Here is a 15648-nt window from a genome sequence, read left to right on the forward strand (position 1 = left end):
TTTTTTGACAACCCTCCAAAATCTGGAAATACACATTTGGCGATATGTCACAAGAGGTTTTTAGTGCTGTTGCGTCTCTTCTGTGGCAACATCTTCGAGCGGGCCACAAACAGCTAGCTCGTGAAATTCGCAATTCCCACTTGAGAACTCTCAATAGATCGAAGAAATGATGCATCTTTTCCATTGCAAATTGACAAAACACCTCAATCTATCGAACCACCAGTAATCGGGTCGTCCAAGGAAACTTTCCACGTCCTCGTATTGAAGACGTTTTTAGTGCTGTTGCGTCTCTTCTGTTGCAACTTCTTCGAGTGGACCACAAACAGCTAGCTCGTGAAATTCGCAAGTCCCACTTGAGAGCTCTCAATAGATCGAAGAATTGATGCATCTTTTCCATTGCAAATTGACCAAACACCTCAATCTATCGAACCACCATTAATCGGGTCATCCAAGGAGGAACCTTTCCACGTGCTCGGTTTGAAGTGGCATCACAACATTGACACAATAGTTTTGGGTGGTACACAACGCCAGGTACGGAGCCTTGTGTCTCAGGTACTCGATCCCATTGTTCGTCGAGTGCATCTTTTTGCCGTCGGCGGTCAACTGCTACCAAAGGACATCTGGGGTGTCAGCGGCATTGGATGATGAACTACCAGCAGATACCGTTGAAAAGTTTTTCAAATGGAGTATAAAACTACCCAAGCTTGCTAAAACATCAATACCATTGAGCTACTTTTCGGGACCCCTCCAAAATCTGGAATTACACATTTGGCGATAGTTCACAAGAGGTTTTTATTCTGTTGCGTCTCTTCTGAGGCAACTTCTTCGAGTGGGCCACAAACAGCTAGCTCGTGAAATTCGCAATTCCCGCTTGAACGAAGCCGGGAAGTAGTAAACACAATTGAACTGGGCGTAGCAAAAAACTAATAATGATTGCTTTTGTAATGCTGATGGTAATATCAGTTATATTACTGAGCTAGGCGGAACCGAGCGTCATCTATGCAGTTTTCAAAGACAAGCATCTTCTCCAAAAAACGATCCAAAACAAATCCATGAAACGGAGCAGTCGTTTCGTTCCATTTTCTCTCATTGTCAAACCGAATCGTCTTAACCGATTCACTGGCCACATCAAGCGATTAAATGAAATTAACCTTGAAGCAAAACACCCCATCGTCCCAGACTCACTCCGTGTGTTTGCTAAGCTCTTTACGGCATACCCACATTAAACATTACCATCAGGGTATCGACTACTTCCACAATCAGTTATACAGGAAAGCTACACCATACTTAAACTACGATCTTCACTGCGTTCAAAAAATCTAACTACGTTCCGCTCTGCTATTGTTGAAAGCATCATTGATGACCTCCTATTAGAGACTCGCATACCAGTCTCCCCATTCACGAGACAACTGAGATGGGGCCTCCTGTTTACTGTTTAACGATTCTTGCCAACTTTTTTGCAATCGTCCCGTCCATAGACGCCATTTTGTATCTAATGGTAGTGGAGCAGTTTGTATCCCGTCGGGGTGCTCTTGCCATGATATGGTCAGATAGTGGAACTAAATTTTTTGTAGCGGAAAGCTTCGCGAGAAGATCGAGAAGTGGATCATTACTACCACTGGCCCAAACAATTAGCGCAGATTCAATCTGCCCAGTGCACCACATCCGGGAGAGGCCGGTACAAACTTTAAGCGAAAGCTTTACACCTTCCTCCGTACTCGTCAACTGACGGACGAAGTATTGAACACCGCCTTTTGTCTCGTTGAGCACGCACTTAATTCACGCTCATTAGCGCCCTTAAGCCGCGATCAATCCAACCTGCGCACCCTTACTCCAAATCACGTCCTACTGGGTAGCCAATCCACCGGTATTTCATCAGTTATTGGCAGTGACGAACTTGATAATCAAACGCGGTACGCCCGTGCACAGTCGTACGCTAACGCTATTTGGTCACGTGCGATCAAAGAGTGCGTCCCAGCGCTGAACGGATGATATAAATGCCAGACGCCTGTCGAGCAACACCTCAGCACCGGTGAACTGCTTTCGGTAGTAGGAGACCAACCCTAGGGGTTTACTACCCTACTGCTCGGTTCATTTAACTCCATTACAGTTCCAACAGCGGCACAGGCACCGCCGCGTTACGCACTTCCACCGGATCGCTCGTCCACCCATTTGTACAATCAGTACTCATTCTCCTAGCATCTTCTTGGCCGGATGATTTAATAACTAAATAAGCGTACGCTATTTCTCAGATTTACAACGGAAAAAGAACAAACTACAATTTCATAATGCCTAATCCTTAAAACCTATCAAATAAGGCGTATTTATAAGTAATAATTTACCGTTTCTTTGAACGGCTTTGATCTGAAATGTGACCAGAAATTTGAATTGACCAATAATCAGACAAAAACCTGTTAAAAGAGCATCAAAAAAAATTTTGTGTTAAAACCCCTTGTGGCTATGATAAATATAAGCTCGATACGTTGCTTTGGTTAACCTGATTTAATTCGTTATCTGTATTGCCTTAGATTGAATCATTAAATTCGGTAGTATGTTGTTTTGAATATTCACAGCTAGAATAGAACATACCCGGCAGACAGCCGCCGTTGATTCCAATAAGCATGATTGGGATTGAAAGATTAGAAGATATTGAAAAAAAAAAGATTTTGGTACAAAAACATTTTTTAAGTCCGATTCATTTTGATGGAATTTCGTAGCTGAACATACTTCTGTTTCTTAGAGAGAGGCTACAGGGGCTGCTGTCGTAACCAATAAGCATTAGAGATGTTAACTAAGACTTATAGGAACGACGTTCAAATAGCGGGCATCTAAAATTGGGCTTTATGGGTTTATCCCGCTTCTGACTTCAATTTTTTATACTGACTCTGTTCATTTTGAATTGCTTTGCTGAGCAACTGATGTTCAAAATCACTTTTAACAGAATGAGAGAAACTAGCCTAGAGAAGTAAAAAAAAATTCACGCAAAATGCTGAAACGTACCCGGCAGATTGCCGGAAAATAGCCGCCGTTGATTCCAATAAGCATGAATGGGATTGAAATAACAGAAGATAGAAAAAAAAGATTTTTGTACAAAAATATTTTTTAAGTCCGATTTATTTTGATGGCATTTCGTAGTTGAACATACTTCTGTTTCTTAGAGAGAGGCTACAGGGGCTACTATCAATAACAATAAGCATTAGAGATGGTAAATAAGACTTATAGGAACGACGTTCAAATAGCGGGCATCTAAAATTGGGCTTTATGGGTTTATCCCGTTTCTATTTCTGACTTCAATTTTTATACTGACTCTGTTCATTTTGAATTGCTTTGCTGAGCAACTGATGTTCAAATTCACTTTTAGCAGAATGAGAGAAGAGAGAAACTAGCCTAGAGAAGTCAAAAAGATTTCACGCAAAATGTTGAAAAGGGGGCAAAATGAGGTAAAGCGAAACATTTTTTTATTCGACGAAGTAAAAAAACATAGCAGGACAAGTCCTGACGTACAATTCAAAGAATTTTCTTTGACTAAACAGAAAAACTAGACCAAGAATGGACTATGAGTGAATTGAGAAAACCATTTTAAATAAATCAGATAAAAAAATAAGAAAAAAAAAACAGAAAATCAATGTCAAAATGCCGCATGTGCACAAAAAAAACCATCGGCGAGAAATGAAAATTCAATTCAAACAAAAAACTAGGCCTAGAATGAGCTAGGCCCCAAGAACTAGGCCTAAAAATTTGATCCAAAAAATCGAAAAAACAGTAAAAATCAGAGTGAAATTGCCGCATGTGAACAAAAAACCACTACCGAGAAACCGAATTTTTGTTCAAACACCATTTTCTCACTCTACTTTAAAATTAGAGCGAAAGAAATTCACGCCGCAAAACTACTCGCTTTTTCGCTCCATTTCCTGTTTCGGCGTGACCAAAATCACTACTCCAATTTGACTTCAAAAATCATGAAAATGTGTGAACAGATCTTAAAAAAAAAGACAGCGCCCCAATACAATTCAAACTCTTTGAATTGTAAAAAAAAATAGGAGCGCTATAATAGCCGGCTGAGAAGATGAGGGCGGCTGTTAAAAAGCGGCAAAATGGTAAAGCGAAAAAAAGTTCGATGAAGTAAAAAAAAATAGGAGCGCTATAATAGCCGGCTAAGATGAGGGCGGCTATTAATGAATGGGTTAATAAGACACGCCTCTCTGCCATAATCAATAAACTACAGCGTATACTGAAAACTAAACCAATTACGGTAAACCTATTCGTCTACTTCAGCCAAAATGACAATTTAAATTCATACGATTGTCGGAAACCATACAGGTAAACCAAAAGCTGAGCCGTCAACAATCAGGCAGTAATCAATTTCAGTTCCATGCGACGTTTGATAACTCCAGTTTATCAAACTTTAGTTTAAAACTTCTAATACGAGGCTTCACAATAATTGTGGCTATCAAGGATCATATCCTCACAGGTGCACAGGATTCTAAGACGTGTTTAAGATTAAGCCTTGAACAGTTTGGCTTCCGAATGATGAAGTTCTGTTTCAACTCACATTTCACCAATGGTCCATCGTTGGTGTAGCTCACGTCCAGTTTGACCACTTCGTCTCTAAGAAGCTGCGTTTGCTCGGCAAACAAGTTTACCTCCTTCCACAAAGCCTCTGTTATGGTAGCTTCCTTGTAATTCTAAAACAGAGAAAACAGCCCGTCTTCAATATAATTTTGACGCAGCGATCTTTTCATTTTTCAATTTTTCGATTCAAAGCAAGACATTCTTGGTGTCCGATCCTTAAAAATACCTGCAGTTGTTTCGTGGCAGCGAGACATCCAGTACAGCAATTGTAGAAGTTATTCAAATCTAGTCTGTTAGCTGGGTGGATGGCCCCAAGTTGCGTATCGGCACTCTTCAACATTGCATGACGGACCTCTTCCATTTTAAGAATCCTGTGCATAGGCGTCAACTCCATGCCTTATCTTAAATAAAAACAACTTAATGTCAAATCAACTGCAATCGCAGATTTGCGAGCCTCTCCGAATTAAATCGGAATTGTGCTTTATATTAATCCTTAGAATGAACTAACATCTTTGTTACATCGCCTCGGATGCTAATTTCACTTTAATAAAAATGCATTTTTCACAGTCTCGAGTCTCCTTATGAATGCTACTTTTGATCAGAAGTCTACCAGAAGAATCTTAGGGACCAAATTTCGAGTAGTTTTAAACTTCAGCTTTGATTCATTAACTTTCCACTAGTCAGAGAGCAGCAAGACTACATAGATCCGTTTTCACTTTTCTATTCAATTTTTGAGGATGCGTTCGTAATCGCATGCGATACAACTAATACTAAAAAACATTACCGACTGACGTCGGGTGAATTGCTCTCAAACGACCGGCGGACTTTATCAGTTACTAGCTACCTTTTAGTCAAGCTAGCGTAAGCTTAATTGAAGGGGCATGAGGTGAGCGCACCGGGGGGGGGGGGGGGGGGGGCAACGGTGGGGGCAACGGTGGGTCTTTGGCTACACGGGGCCCTTACAGTCGGAAAGATTTGCAGGGGTGTGGATTAGGGAGAGGGGTGAGTAAGGGGGTGGCTGATGGGGGGGGGGGGTGTTGTGGGGGGTCAGGGGTCAACCTCTAAGAACCGCCCTTCACACCATAAGTATAAATCTCCAAAACAGTTTCTGTGAAGGGCGTGAGCTGAAGGGCTCTAAGAGCACTTAATGACCTCTGGGCGCTACCTGTTTATTCCATTTTTGAGGATAAAAGTCAAATGGGACAGACGAAAAATCTCTCGAGCGAAAAATCGCATAAAAGACCAACAGGACTAATATAATTGCTACAAACTTCGTTTGAGAGCAATTAATGACACGAATCACGAATGGGGAATGCAGTAATGACGTCCTCCATGCAAAACCAATTGTTCAGCGGTTAAAGTTATCGAAAGAATGGCCCTTTCGAGTTCTGACCAAATTCTCAACAAATTGGATGTTAAAAATCATTGGATAAATCCTGAATTCCATATGAAAAACTTGAAATATCATCAGCAGACCAACCCGATCTTAAGAAGCCGAATAGATATATTTCAACAAATTAAGAGAAAATATCAACCATAACAAATCAAAATTTCCTGGCTGTTTATGTATTCACAAATTAAGAGAAAATATCAACCATAACATATCAAAAGTCCTGGCTGTTTATGTATTCAAATCAATATTGTGATGCCAAACTCTACGAAATCACACATCTTCAAATTTAAAAACCTCATTGTGCCTTTGAACTAAAGAGAACGCAAAAATTGTAAACTACTATGACTTTTTGATAAGTAGTTCTCTAAACCAACTCTTTCTTCCGAACGCTTCGAAATAACTAATCAGCATTCCAGCTGGTTAGAAACCTTAAGTGACTAATAGGTCAGACATAGACAAAGAGGACAAAAACTGTTGAAGACATGAAATTAAGTACTTGGCATACGATTCAAGGTCAATGACGTTCGTAAGTTTTCAAAAACGAAAAATTGCTGATCTTCACAACACTTTTCGTAGGTATGTTGGGATTACCTAAACATATACCTTGAAAAATGACAGGAAAAGACTTTCTTACCTGCACAAGACCTCCATGAACTGTAACCAAAATCAATTGAAGACCTATGTTCCAAAAACAGAAACCATACTTGGGGCTCAGATGCTGACCTTTTCAACTTGAACTCAGGGTTCCCCAGATTTAGCCTTTATAAGATTACAAGAGCTGGCTTCGGGACTACTATAGCCTCCCTCTGGCTTTAGCTTTTTATCACGTTTCAAATGCTCGAAGTCAGCGAAGAGAAGTGAATGGTTTCCCGAAATCATGTGTAGCTTCAGGCCAGAGCAGACTAATCTACATTAATCTTATCCGATTTATTGCTAAAGGTCGTCAAAATTACCTGCTGTCTGCCAAAGGCAAACCTACAGGCTAACAGAAGCCTCAATTGACATCATATATAAAGGTGATTTGACCAAAATCTCAGCCGAAAATAAAAAAATAAAAATTTTTACATTTTCGCCAAATATTTGTGGTTCCAATACAGAAGTCACTACAAAAACAGAAGTCACTACAATTTTTGTGTTGAAGTCGGCATTAATGTACATAAAATATACATAAACTAGAACGAAACTTCATAAAAACAAATAATCTAAACAGAAACGAAGACAACCTTGCCAGTAACAGGACTAGTAAACACATCATAGAGACTAATGTAGATGCGTGCTTTCGGGTTTCACCTTTTTGGAAATCTAAAAGTAATCGAAGAAGGCGTAACCGCATTTTACAAAAAAGACAGCAGCACCAACCGTTTCTAGTCTTTGGATTGTTAAAACGATAAAACCATCAAAGTATCCCTCAATTAGGCTTCAATTGGCATGACAAAGTGAAAATCTTCCATGGCATTTTTAAAACGTTATCACCTTAACTATTCATTCTTTAGCTTCATGTAGTGTTCCCCTGTGACTAAAATCAGTGCACAAAAAAACTTTTATCAAATAGACCACCGTATTTGGAATCTTAAGAAACGACAAGTACATTTGAAATCTCAGCTGTCACTCGCTCAGCAAAAAAACATTCACAACTGAAACGCCCAATGAATTCCTCTAATTTCTGTCCGTTGCATAACTATGAATACCAATGTACACTTTAAACTGCTTTGTTTGCTTTGTCGGGTAATTCACGCTTAAATATCGGAATTCAGTGTATGCGGGAGTGAGTGTTGGACTGAGTGTCGGGTTCCATAAATTTATTTAGACTGCTGCTGATAACAAATTTATGTCTCATCAGCAGATACGGTTGATGACATACGTAGAGCCTAGTACCAATCTAAGAGAATTGCTCAGCAACTCAACGCCCGAGGGCCTTATAATTATCATCTCTCAAAAATCATTTAATTAACAATTAACTTGGTTAACATAACGGTGGTTATCAATACAACAGATCAACAGTTTATGAATCTCATTTCATCAGCGTTTTTTTTTAAATTTTCCACATGTAAAAATGTTTGTTTTTATTCTCACCACTTTGGTCAGGTAAGAACAAAAATAGTAGAACTGCACATTAAAAAGGCTGCAATCGTTTCGGCGGATCATCATAAAAGGGCCAATCTGGACTCTTCTTAGTCTTGAATTGGTTAAATAAATCTGGCCAAAAAGAGCGAGTCAAAATCATTGAGGCAGACCCCTTGATCATATCTGTCGACAATGATTGCAACAGTAATGGATCAAGCATCTCCCCTCCGATCAGTCGAGCACCCATAAGCAAAATAGTCAACTAGGGAACCCGTGCCAACAACATTGCCCCTGATCGCCGAATAGCAGTGATTGACAAGGATTGCATGAGTTTACAGAAAGCTACAGACAACCCAGCGCTTGGAAAGAACGGTTGTCACTTAACATAGCCAACCGCTAGTGTCTTTTTGAAGGTTGCCGATAATCTGCCAAAGACTTCAATTGCAAGGGGAACAACTTCAATTGCTCTGCTCATTAAATAGTTTCAAATATATTGACTTTCTGGGACAGCAGTTGTGGTCCATATGCATTTCGTGATAGCTGCCAGTTCACTGAGCAGAGCTCTTGACAAATACCCTGCAACTCGAGAGCGATTTGGGAAGAAGTGTGATCAAGACGTCACCAGATTTCAGAAGGAACCTCCCAATACGCAATGAGTCAGACCCAGGTCTGAGTGTTCATCCAGAAGCCCAGCCCGGTAAGAGTGTCTTTGATATCAACATCCCCCGGGTCACCGGTGATCCTGTGGCTCGGCGTCATCAACAACAGCGTGACGTCCCAACCTAAACATCCCAGGACCCAACTTACGACGGCTCATCTTCTAAAGGAACTGGAACGAATCCCAAACCTGGTGGCAGTCGTATACCTACTCAAACTCCGAATCCAGGTACTTCACCCAACAAAGGATCTTCTGTCAAAGCGGAAACAGAGCAATCCCGATTACACTAAACCCTACCAAACTTCTGACAACTTTAAGAAGCTACGACTACGATATCAAGAAAATCGTAAACAAGAACAAGCGACTTTCGCAGAGTAAAAGAAAGAAAGCTAATGCAGACGTAACTGCAAAGCACTAGGTACAGTTTTCTTAGTAATTTTTGCTTCCTACGGCGCCGTTTAATTACTGGGCCAAGGAGAGCGGAAATATTTAGGAAACCAATTGGCCTACCTGATAAGTCTATCCTTCTCTGTCCTTTCTGTTCAACAAAAGCGCCGTTTAACTACTGGGCCAAAGATGACTGCCACCCTCTCCAGCAACTTTCCAAGCAACTAGCTCTAGTCAAAATGACTCGTTCTTGTAGAACTTGCGAGAAAAACATTCCAAACCGCAATCAGACCTTCAATTGTGTGGTATCCAATTGTCATCTACAACTTGATGCAGCCTGCACGGGGCTATCACTAGTAGCTCTTAACGGAATCAAAGAGTTGGGGCAAATGCAATGCTGCTTTGTACTGCGTGCGTGAACAACGAACGAGATGTTTTCATCTGAAACCGAACTGTGATGCAAGTAAATGATAAGATCGACCAACTCAATGTGACAGCAAAAATGGAAAGCATCGAAGCAAAAGTAACTGATTTAGTGGAAGAGAAGATCAACGAAGCGGTGAGGAAAACACGAAATAGTGGAAGAAAGTTATGCCAGCGTAGTCAATACAGTAGAGGACAACAAAAAAGCGACTATGTCACAACCCCCAAAAGAGCGCAACATAAGTCTTTCCCACAACATTGAAATGAGTTTTATAGTACAAGGGATCCCAGAATATCCAGACAAAACTCGCGAACAGAATTTTGTCCCAACACAAACATGTAACCCACATTTTGAAAACCATAGGAGTGGAAGCTGAAATATTTCAACCTCAGGCGGCTGGGAAAATTCCAGAAGGAACGACCCAAACCGCGTGCTGTTCTTGTCACTTTGCCTAGTGCCACTGCCGTCAACCTTGTCATGGCCAAAAGTTTGGAACGACGACCAGAACTGAAAGACATGAACGTGTTGGTCTCGCGAGCCCTCTCAATTGAGGATTCCCGCAAAGAAAATATCTGTCTTAAAAGGCGTAATGAACTCATTGAACAAGGCGTTGAAAGGGATAAACTGAAGATAAGAAACTTCACATTATACAACGACGGAGCAGAGGTCCCACTAAACGACACCCCTAACAATTAAACCAAAACTTGACTATTTTATCTCCAGATCCTGCAGTTTAACGCCCGCAGTCTCGTGGATTGCCAAAGACGTTTCAAAATGAAAAACGCTATAAATTTTGTTTCGTACAACGTTATATGCATCTGCGATACTTGGCTAAACAACAGGCATCCCAGACTCCGAACTACTACTAAACGACAATACTATATACCGGTCAGAGAGAGAACACCGTAATATTAACCTGCACGGCGGATCCTTGATTGCAGTGAAAAACTTAGGCTCTGAGAATAGCACAATATGTAAAATCAGGTTGATCGGCGAAAAGATAAATATCTGCTCTTTTTACAATCCACCGCAGAACATCCAGTACAGGTATGATGTTGACTGTTACCATCGTATACTAGAGGCCATTCCCAAAAATCGGAAAGCAGTGATATGTGGCGATCTAAATTTTCCCTCAACGAACTGGGGAGCTTATTGGAGCACCGACAAAGAGGAACAGGACGTCCTCAAGATCCTCGAAGAGCGTCTCCTCAGACAAACTATTGACTTCCCAACTTGCGGTAAAAAATACTCTCTCAAAACTACTGCTCAAAGCTGTACTGCTCTACCAAAACTGCGAGGTATTCTCCCAAATTGACAACATTTTCAAGGCCCTATAGGACTGTAGTGATCATCTTCCTGTTGTTTTGTCCTTCGAAATTGATTACCAACAAGAACAACGAACTAAAAACGTTATTACAGTTTCACCAAAGCAGACTTTGACTCTGCTGTGCCACATGTCATCGAACCCTTTCCAACCCCTATGCTTCTAAAATGCAAATAACAAGTACAACGAATTCCAAGATTACGCCATGACACTCATCAACAACCATGTTCCAAGAAGAACTCGGTTTCGACAAAGCCTTCCCCCCTGGATAACCGTTGCCACTTCAAATCAAATGAAAAGGCTGAATACCCAACGGATCAAGCTAGCTACTCGCCCCACTACCTACAGGAGACAAAGTGCGTGCCCTTGAAGCGGAAGTGCTCAAAAATTGCGAAGCCTATCGCATCGCTTATCAGGGAAAAAAGTTCGGCACTGGAAACACCAATGAAATCTTTCGACATTTGAAATATATAAACAACGCACCTCGAATACCAGAGACTGTAGAATATCAAGAAGAGTCAGCAAGCACAACCCAGAGCAAAGCGGAACTGTTCAACTCATTTTTCCACTCTGTGTTCGCTCCAAAAGCACCATTCACTGTCAACAGATACCAAAACGAGAAAGCCAAAACGAGAAAGCCAGACGTGAAGTCTCCGTTGGAATAATTGAAAATTCTTTGGACGAGCTTGACATCAAGAAGTCCCGGGGCCCCCAACAATCTACCGCCATTCTTCAAAGCAACAAAGAAACAAATGTGTAGAACGTTAAACACCATGTTCAAAAATTTCAAACGTATCCGGAAACTACCCTTGTCTTGGAAGACAGCGGCCGTAGTACTAGTGTACAAGAAGGATAATCCGAAGCTCGTCGAAAACTACCGACCCATATCTCTCCTTGTCATTGGAAGCAAGATTTTCGAAAACTGCATGTACGAACCGCTATACAACCACTTCAAAAATTTTCTGTCGAAGAATCAACATGGTTTCGTCAGGAAAAGATCAGTGATGAGCATTCTCCTGCAATTCTTGAATGAAATATATGTCGCCATGGACAATGATCTAATTGCTCAAGTCGTATCATTTTAAAGTGACTTTTCCAAAGAATTTGACAAATCAGTCATACTACCCGTTTTGCTCTACAGGATGAATTGCGCGTATCAATCTAGAACAGATCAACGCAAGCTAAAAAATCTTCAAAGGCGGGTACTGAAATGGGTGTGCGGACCCCACTGTGGTGACTACAAAGCTCAGTTGAGACTACTGAATGTCCTACCTCTACCCCTCATCCAATTGAATGATCTTCTGCTCCTTTCGAAACTTTACAAGGACATTGAGCACAAAATCCAACCTACCCATTCAATCATGGAACAACAGAGGGCAAGTAACGTTGAAGTTAAATAAGACACAAACTGAACGAAGGACTGAATTTGTCAACAGAACTGCTAGAGTAGTGAACAGAATACATGAGAAAGTCGACTTTAATTGCGAAGTTGGACTAAAGAACAGAATCATCAATCTTATGTGGTGGCACGTGGAAAATTGGTTTTCCGAAAACAACGTCTGCACGCGGCAGCTATGCCGCGACTGTGGTTGTTGCAGAAACAACTGGACAATCTTCTAAACAGAAAGCGGGGGCATTGGCCCCTCCAGGCCAACTGTGAATCCAAAACAACAACAACAACAACAACAAATGTGATTCCCATTATTGCGCAGTTATCTTCGTGGAGGCAACAATTTTGTTCATCTGCCGCATCCAGCGCGTATCCTGCCTTTGCAGCCCCATTAGTGAGAGAGTTCGATTGCAGCGACGAAGTAACAGTTACATCAAATGCAGCAGGTTTCCCCGCTCTCCAAGTCAGGACAAAGATGTTTCCGGGGCCTGATTGGCTTTCTGGAATGAGGATCTTTTTTCCTCTACTGTTGAGAGATTCGCAGATGAGCAAGCAGAGACTATATTATCTCGAATCCGGTCACGTCTTGCAATTGCGTCTCCTCGACCGTGACACGCAATGGCATGATTCCCATAGATGTCAAGAACTCTTGCTTTCCAGAACGAACACTTCCTTTCGGCTGTACTTTGCACTAATTATAAACTCATTTGGTGCCATATGAAGCCCAAGATCTTGAATGGGTGGAACAGACAACCAAGCTCCAGCATGTCGAACAGACAAAGAGAGAAGTCGGGCGGATTCTCAAGCTAGATTCTCTTAGAGACCATGAAATTTTTCATTATCAAGAGCTTGTTGGATCGTCTTCTGCGAAAAGATTGAAAATTTTGGCAGTTTTTGGGCTTCCAGCGGTTATTTTTGAAACAAGATCTTCAGAGAAGAGATCAGAACCAACATGATGCTTCATACTGGTCTTGGCATTGGCGAACACCCAACCCTGATAGGGTTAAGGGCAGGGTTGCTCGAGTCCAGGATTCTTCTGGAAGAACAGTTCCAAGCATACTCAAGATTTTTGCGCTGATGGGCATCAAGTTCTTTTAGGGATTTAATAACTGAAGTTATGGGGGTTTGACAATGCAAAGAATACACCATTTTGGGTGCCACAATGCATTGGCGTAGGATACCCAGGGTGCACATAGGGTCATCAAGGTAGTCCAATTTGCAAAAACTACCCTTGTTTTCCCAATCCTTTCGGTAAATTTCACGCAGAAAAACTTTTAGGGTTCCTAACGCAGCTCCAGGAGCCTCAAGGCCCAAAATATCAATTAGTTTTATGCCTATATCCAGTCTTTCTAAATCTACCGTGGACCACAGTTCGCACTTATCTACCCCGACGAGGAGGCAGCGACCAGGTCCGGGCTCGCATAAAAGATTCCAAGATCTAATGAGATCGTCCTCTGAGCCCACCAAGACACCATCATCTAGATACCAGGAATGTTGAAGCTCTGGCGAAGATGCCTGAATTTTCTCTATTATGCACCAGAGAAAATAGCAAAGGGTCCAATGGTTCGCCTTGTATACCGCTGTCACTGCTCACAAATTTGTCATAGAATAATTGGCTGTTTTGTGAAAAGAAATTGAAAAAAGCGGTAATGCCAGGCATTGAATTGACAACGGCTTTCAGCATTCACTGCGTTTTATCGAATTAAAAGCATCGCAAAGTAAATAAGTGAATTTGCAAAATACCCGAGGAACTGGACGAGGTGAGTAATTTTTCATACGAAAGCTTAGTGGAATGTATAATGTCTTCCGCTCCACCATTCACTCCAACGCCCAAATGCAGGCTCTTGAAGAATTCTTTTGCTTCTGAATTTGCTTCCTTGGCTGAACATTTAGCTATTAGCCTCCTCAAGACTTCTCGGACTGCAATAGGGCAAAAACCTCCTTTCTTTTTCAACAAGGCTGATAGCGATGCACTTCAAAGAGCTTGTGAAAGATAATAGGCTTGTTTAAACTAACTGATTTGATAGGCTTGTGATGAAAAATTTTGGACTACAATAGGTTTTTCCTCAGTGGGATGCAACTTTTTCAAACGATCGAGAGTTGCCTTGTTGAACGGTGCAAAACCATAAAACAAAAATTTTGCTGCTCATATTGGCCCTCGAAACAATTTTTTTGCACGTTTGATAATCTCTTCAGAGTTTGTATCGTTTGATCTTTTCAAAGAGCAAGCTTCGTTCCATAGCCCTCGAAAGTCTGCGCTGTTCCAGCGGTTAATTCTTTGAAGAATTAGTTGGTCGTTGTTCCGCCTGTGTTTTTGCCCTCCTCTGTTACTGGCACGTGAAATGCATTTAGATAATCCGAACAGTTTTCTCCAGTTTAGTTCTGTATTGGGATCTTCAATGAAATCAGTAATGACGTCAGAGAAAAGCTCTGACCATGTGTACCGTACATTGATAGGGACGTAGCGGAGAGTTGTGACTTTAGTGTGCAGCAACGTTTTTATATCTGAAGGTTACCGTATGTTGTAATCCTTTCGGAGTTCAAACCAGCTAATGCCTCGTCTACAGTGTGCTCTCGGCATTAATTAGCAGATCGTCCACTTGGTCTGATTAACTTAAAAGGTTTTTTGAAACACCAATATGACCATATAGATTTTGAGTTGATCCATGAGTCGTAATTACGGCCCCATCCAATGTTTCTAACTTTCGTTTCTTCAAAAAGCTTTTCTAATACCTGGATCTTATATAATTTGTCGGCTGTGTCAGGAATAAAATGGAGCCAGATGAAAAGTGAAATCTGAGAGCCAGGATTTCTATTGTAAAGTTGGATATCTGCGCTAGACCACTGCTTGGTTTGGGATTTACGGGTCTCGGAACAAATGTCTGATGAGTACTTCATTTTTGAGCGTGCGAAAAACTGTATAAGAAAACAATATACCATTTCTCTTTATATAGACTGCCACACTACTAAAAACTGAAAACATAACCGACTAACGTCGTGCGAATATCTCTCAAACGACCGGCGAGCAGTTGGCTTCGTCAGTTGCTAGCCACGGTTTAGTGAGGCTGGCTTTAGCTTGATTCGACTCTGCTACTTGTTTTCTAGCCTTGTTAGTAAACAAATCAAAATCAGATATTTTAAAAACATGAAAAATATTGCAAAATTTGAAAGAAAAGCTTAGATTTGGCACTGAAAACGTTCAAAACTACTTTTTGTCTTCGGATTTATGCCAAGTAACCCATCTGCAAGACTTGAAAAGCTTCGTTGGCCAGTAATAACTAAATTCAGAAAAGGACAAAAATATTCAAAAATTTTGAACACCGCACATTTTAACAAAATCTTGCTAAAATTCAAGATATAAAAATCGTCAAAACCATTTCATTGTCTCAAGAGACCATCCAGTATCCATATTTCAAGCTTTAAATAGTTTCACTGG

General features: G+C 41.0%; 1 protein-coding gene across 1 annotated transcript in view; it reads right to left on the minus strand.

The window, feature by feature from the left end:
• Positions 1 to 15648, minus strand: part of LOC142339915 (uncharacterized) — a 164542-nt gene that overhangs the window by 19496 nt on the left and 129398 nt on the right. The window contains exons 2-3 of the mRNA XM_075390278.1: positions 4799 to 4975; positions 4553 to 4685 (exon numbers count right to left, since the gene is read on the minus strand). Coding sequence (XP_075246393.1) covers positions 4553 to 4685; positions 4799 to 4966 — 301 coding nt within the window. The 5' untranslated portion in view covers positions 4967 to 4975. The remainder of the gene's footprint in view (positions 1 to 4552; positions 4686 to 4798; positions 4976 to 15648) is intronic.

The sequence above is a fragment of the Convolutriloba macropyga genome, chromosome 1 (genome assembly GCF_964194025.1).
Source record: "Convolutriloba macropyga chromosome 1, txConMacr16.3, whole genome shotgun sequence".
Taxonomy (NCBI): Eukaryota; Metazoa; Xenacoelomorpha; order Acoela; family Convolutidae; genus Convolutriloba; species Convolutriloba macropyga.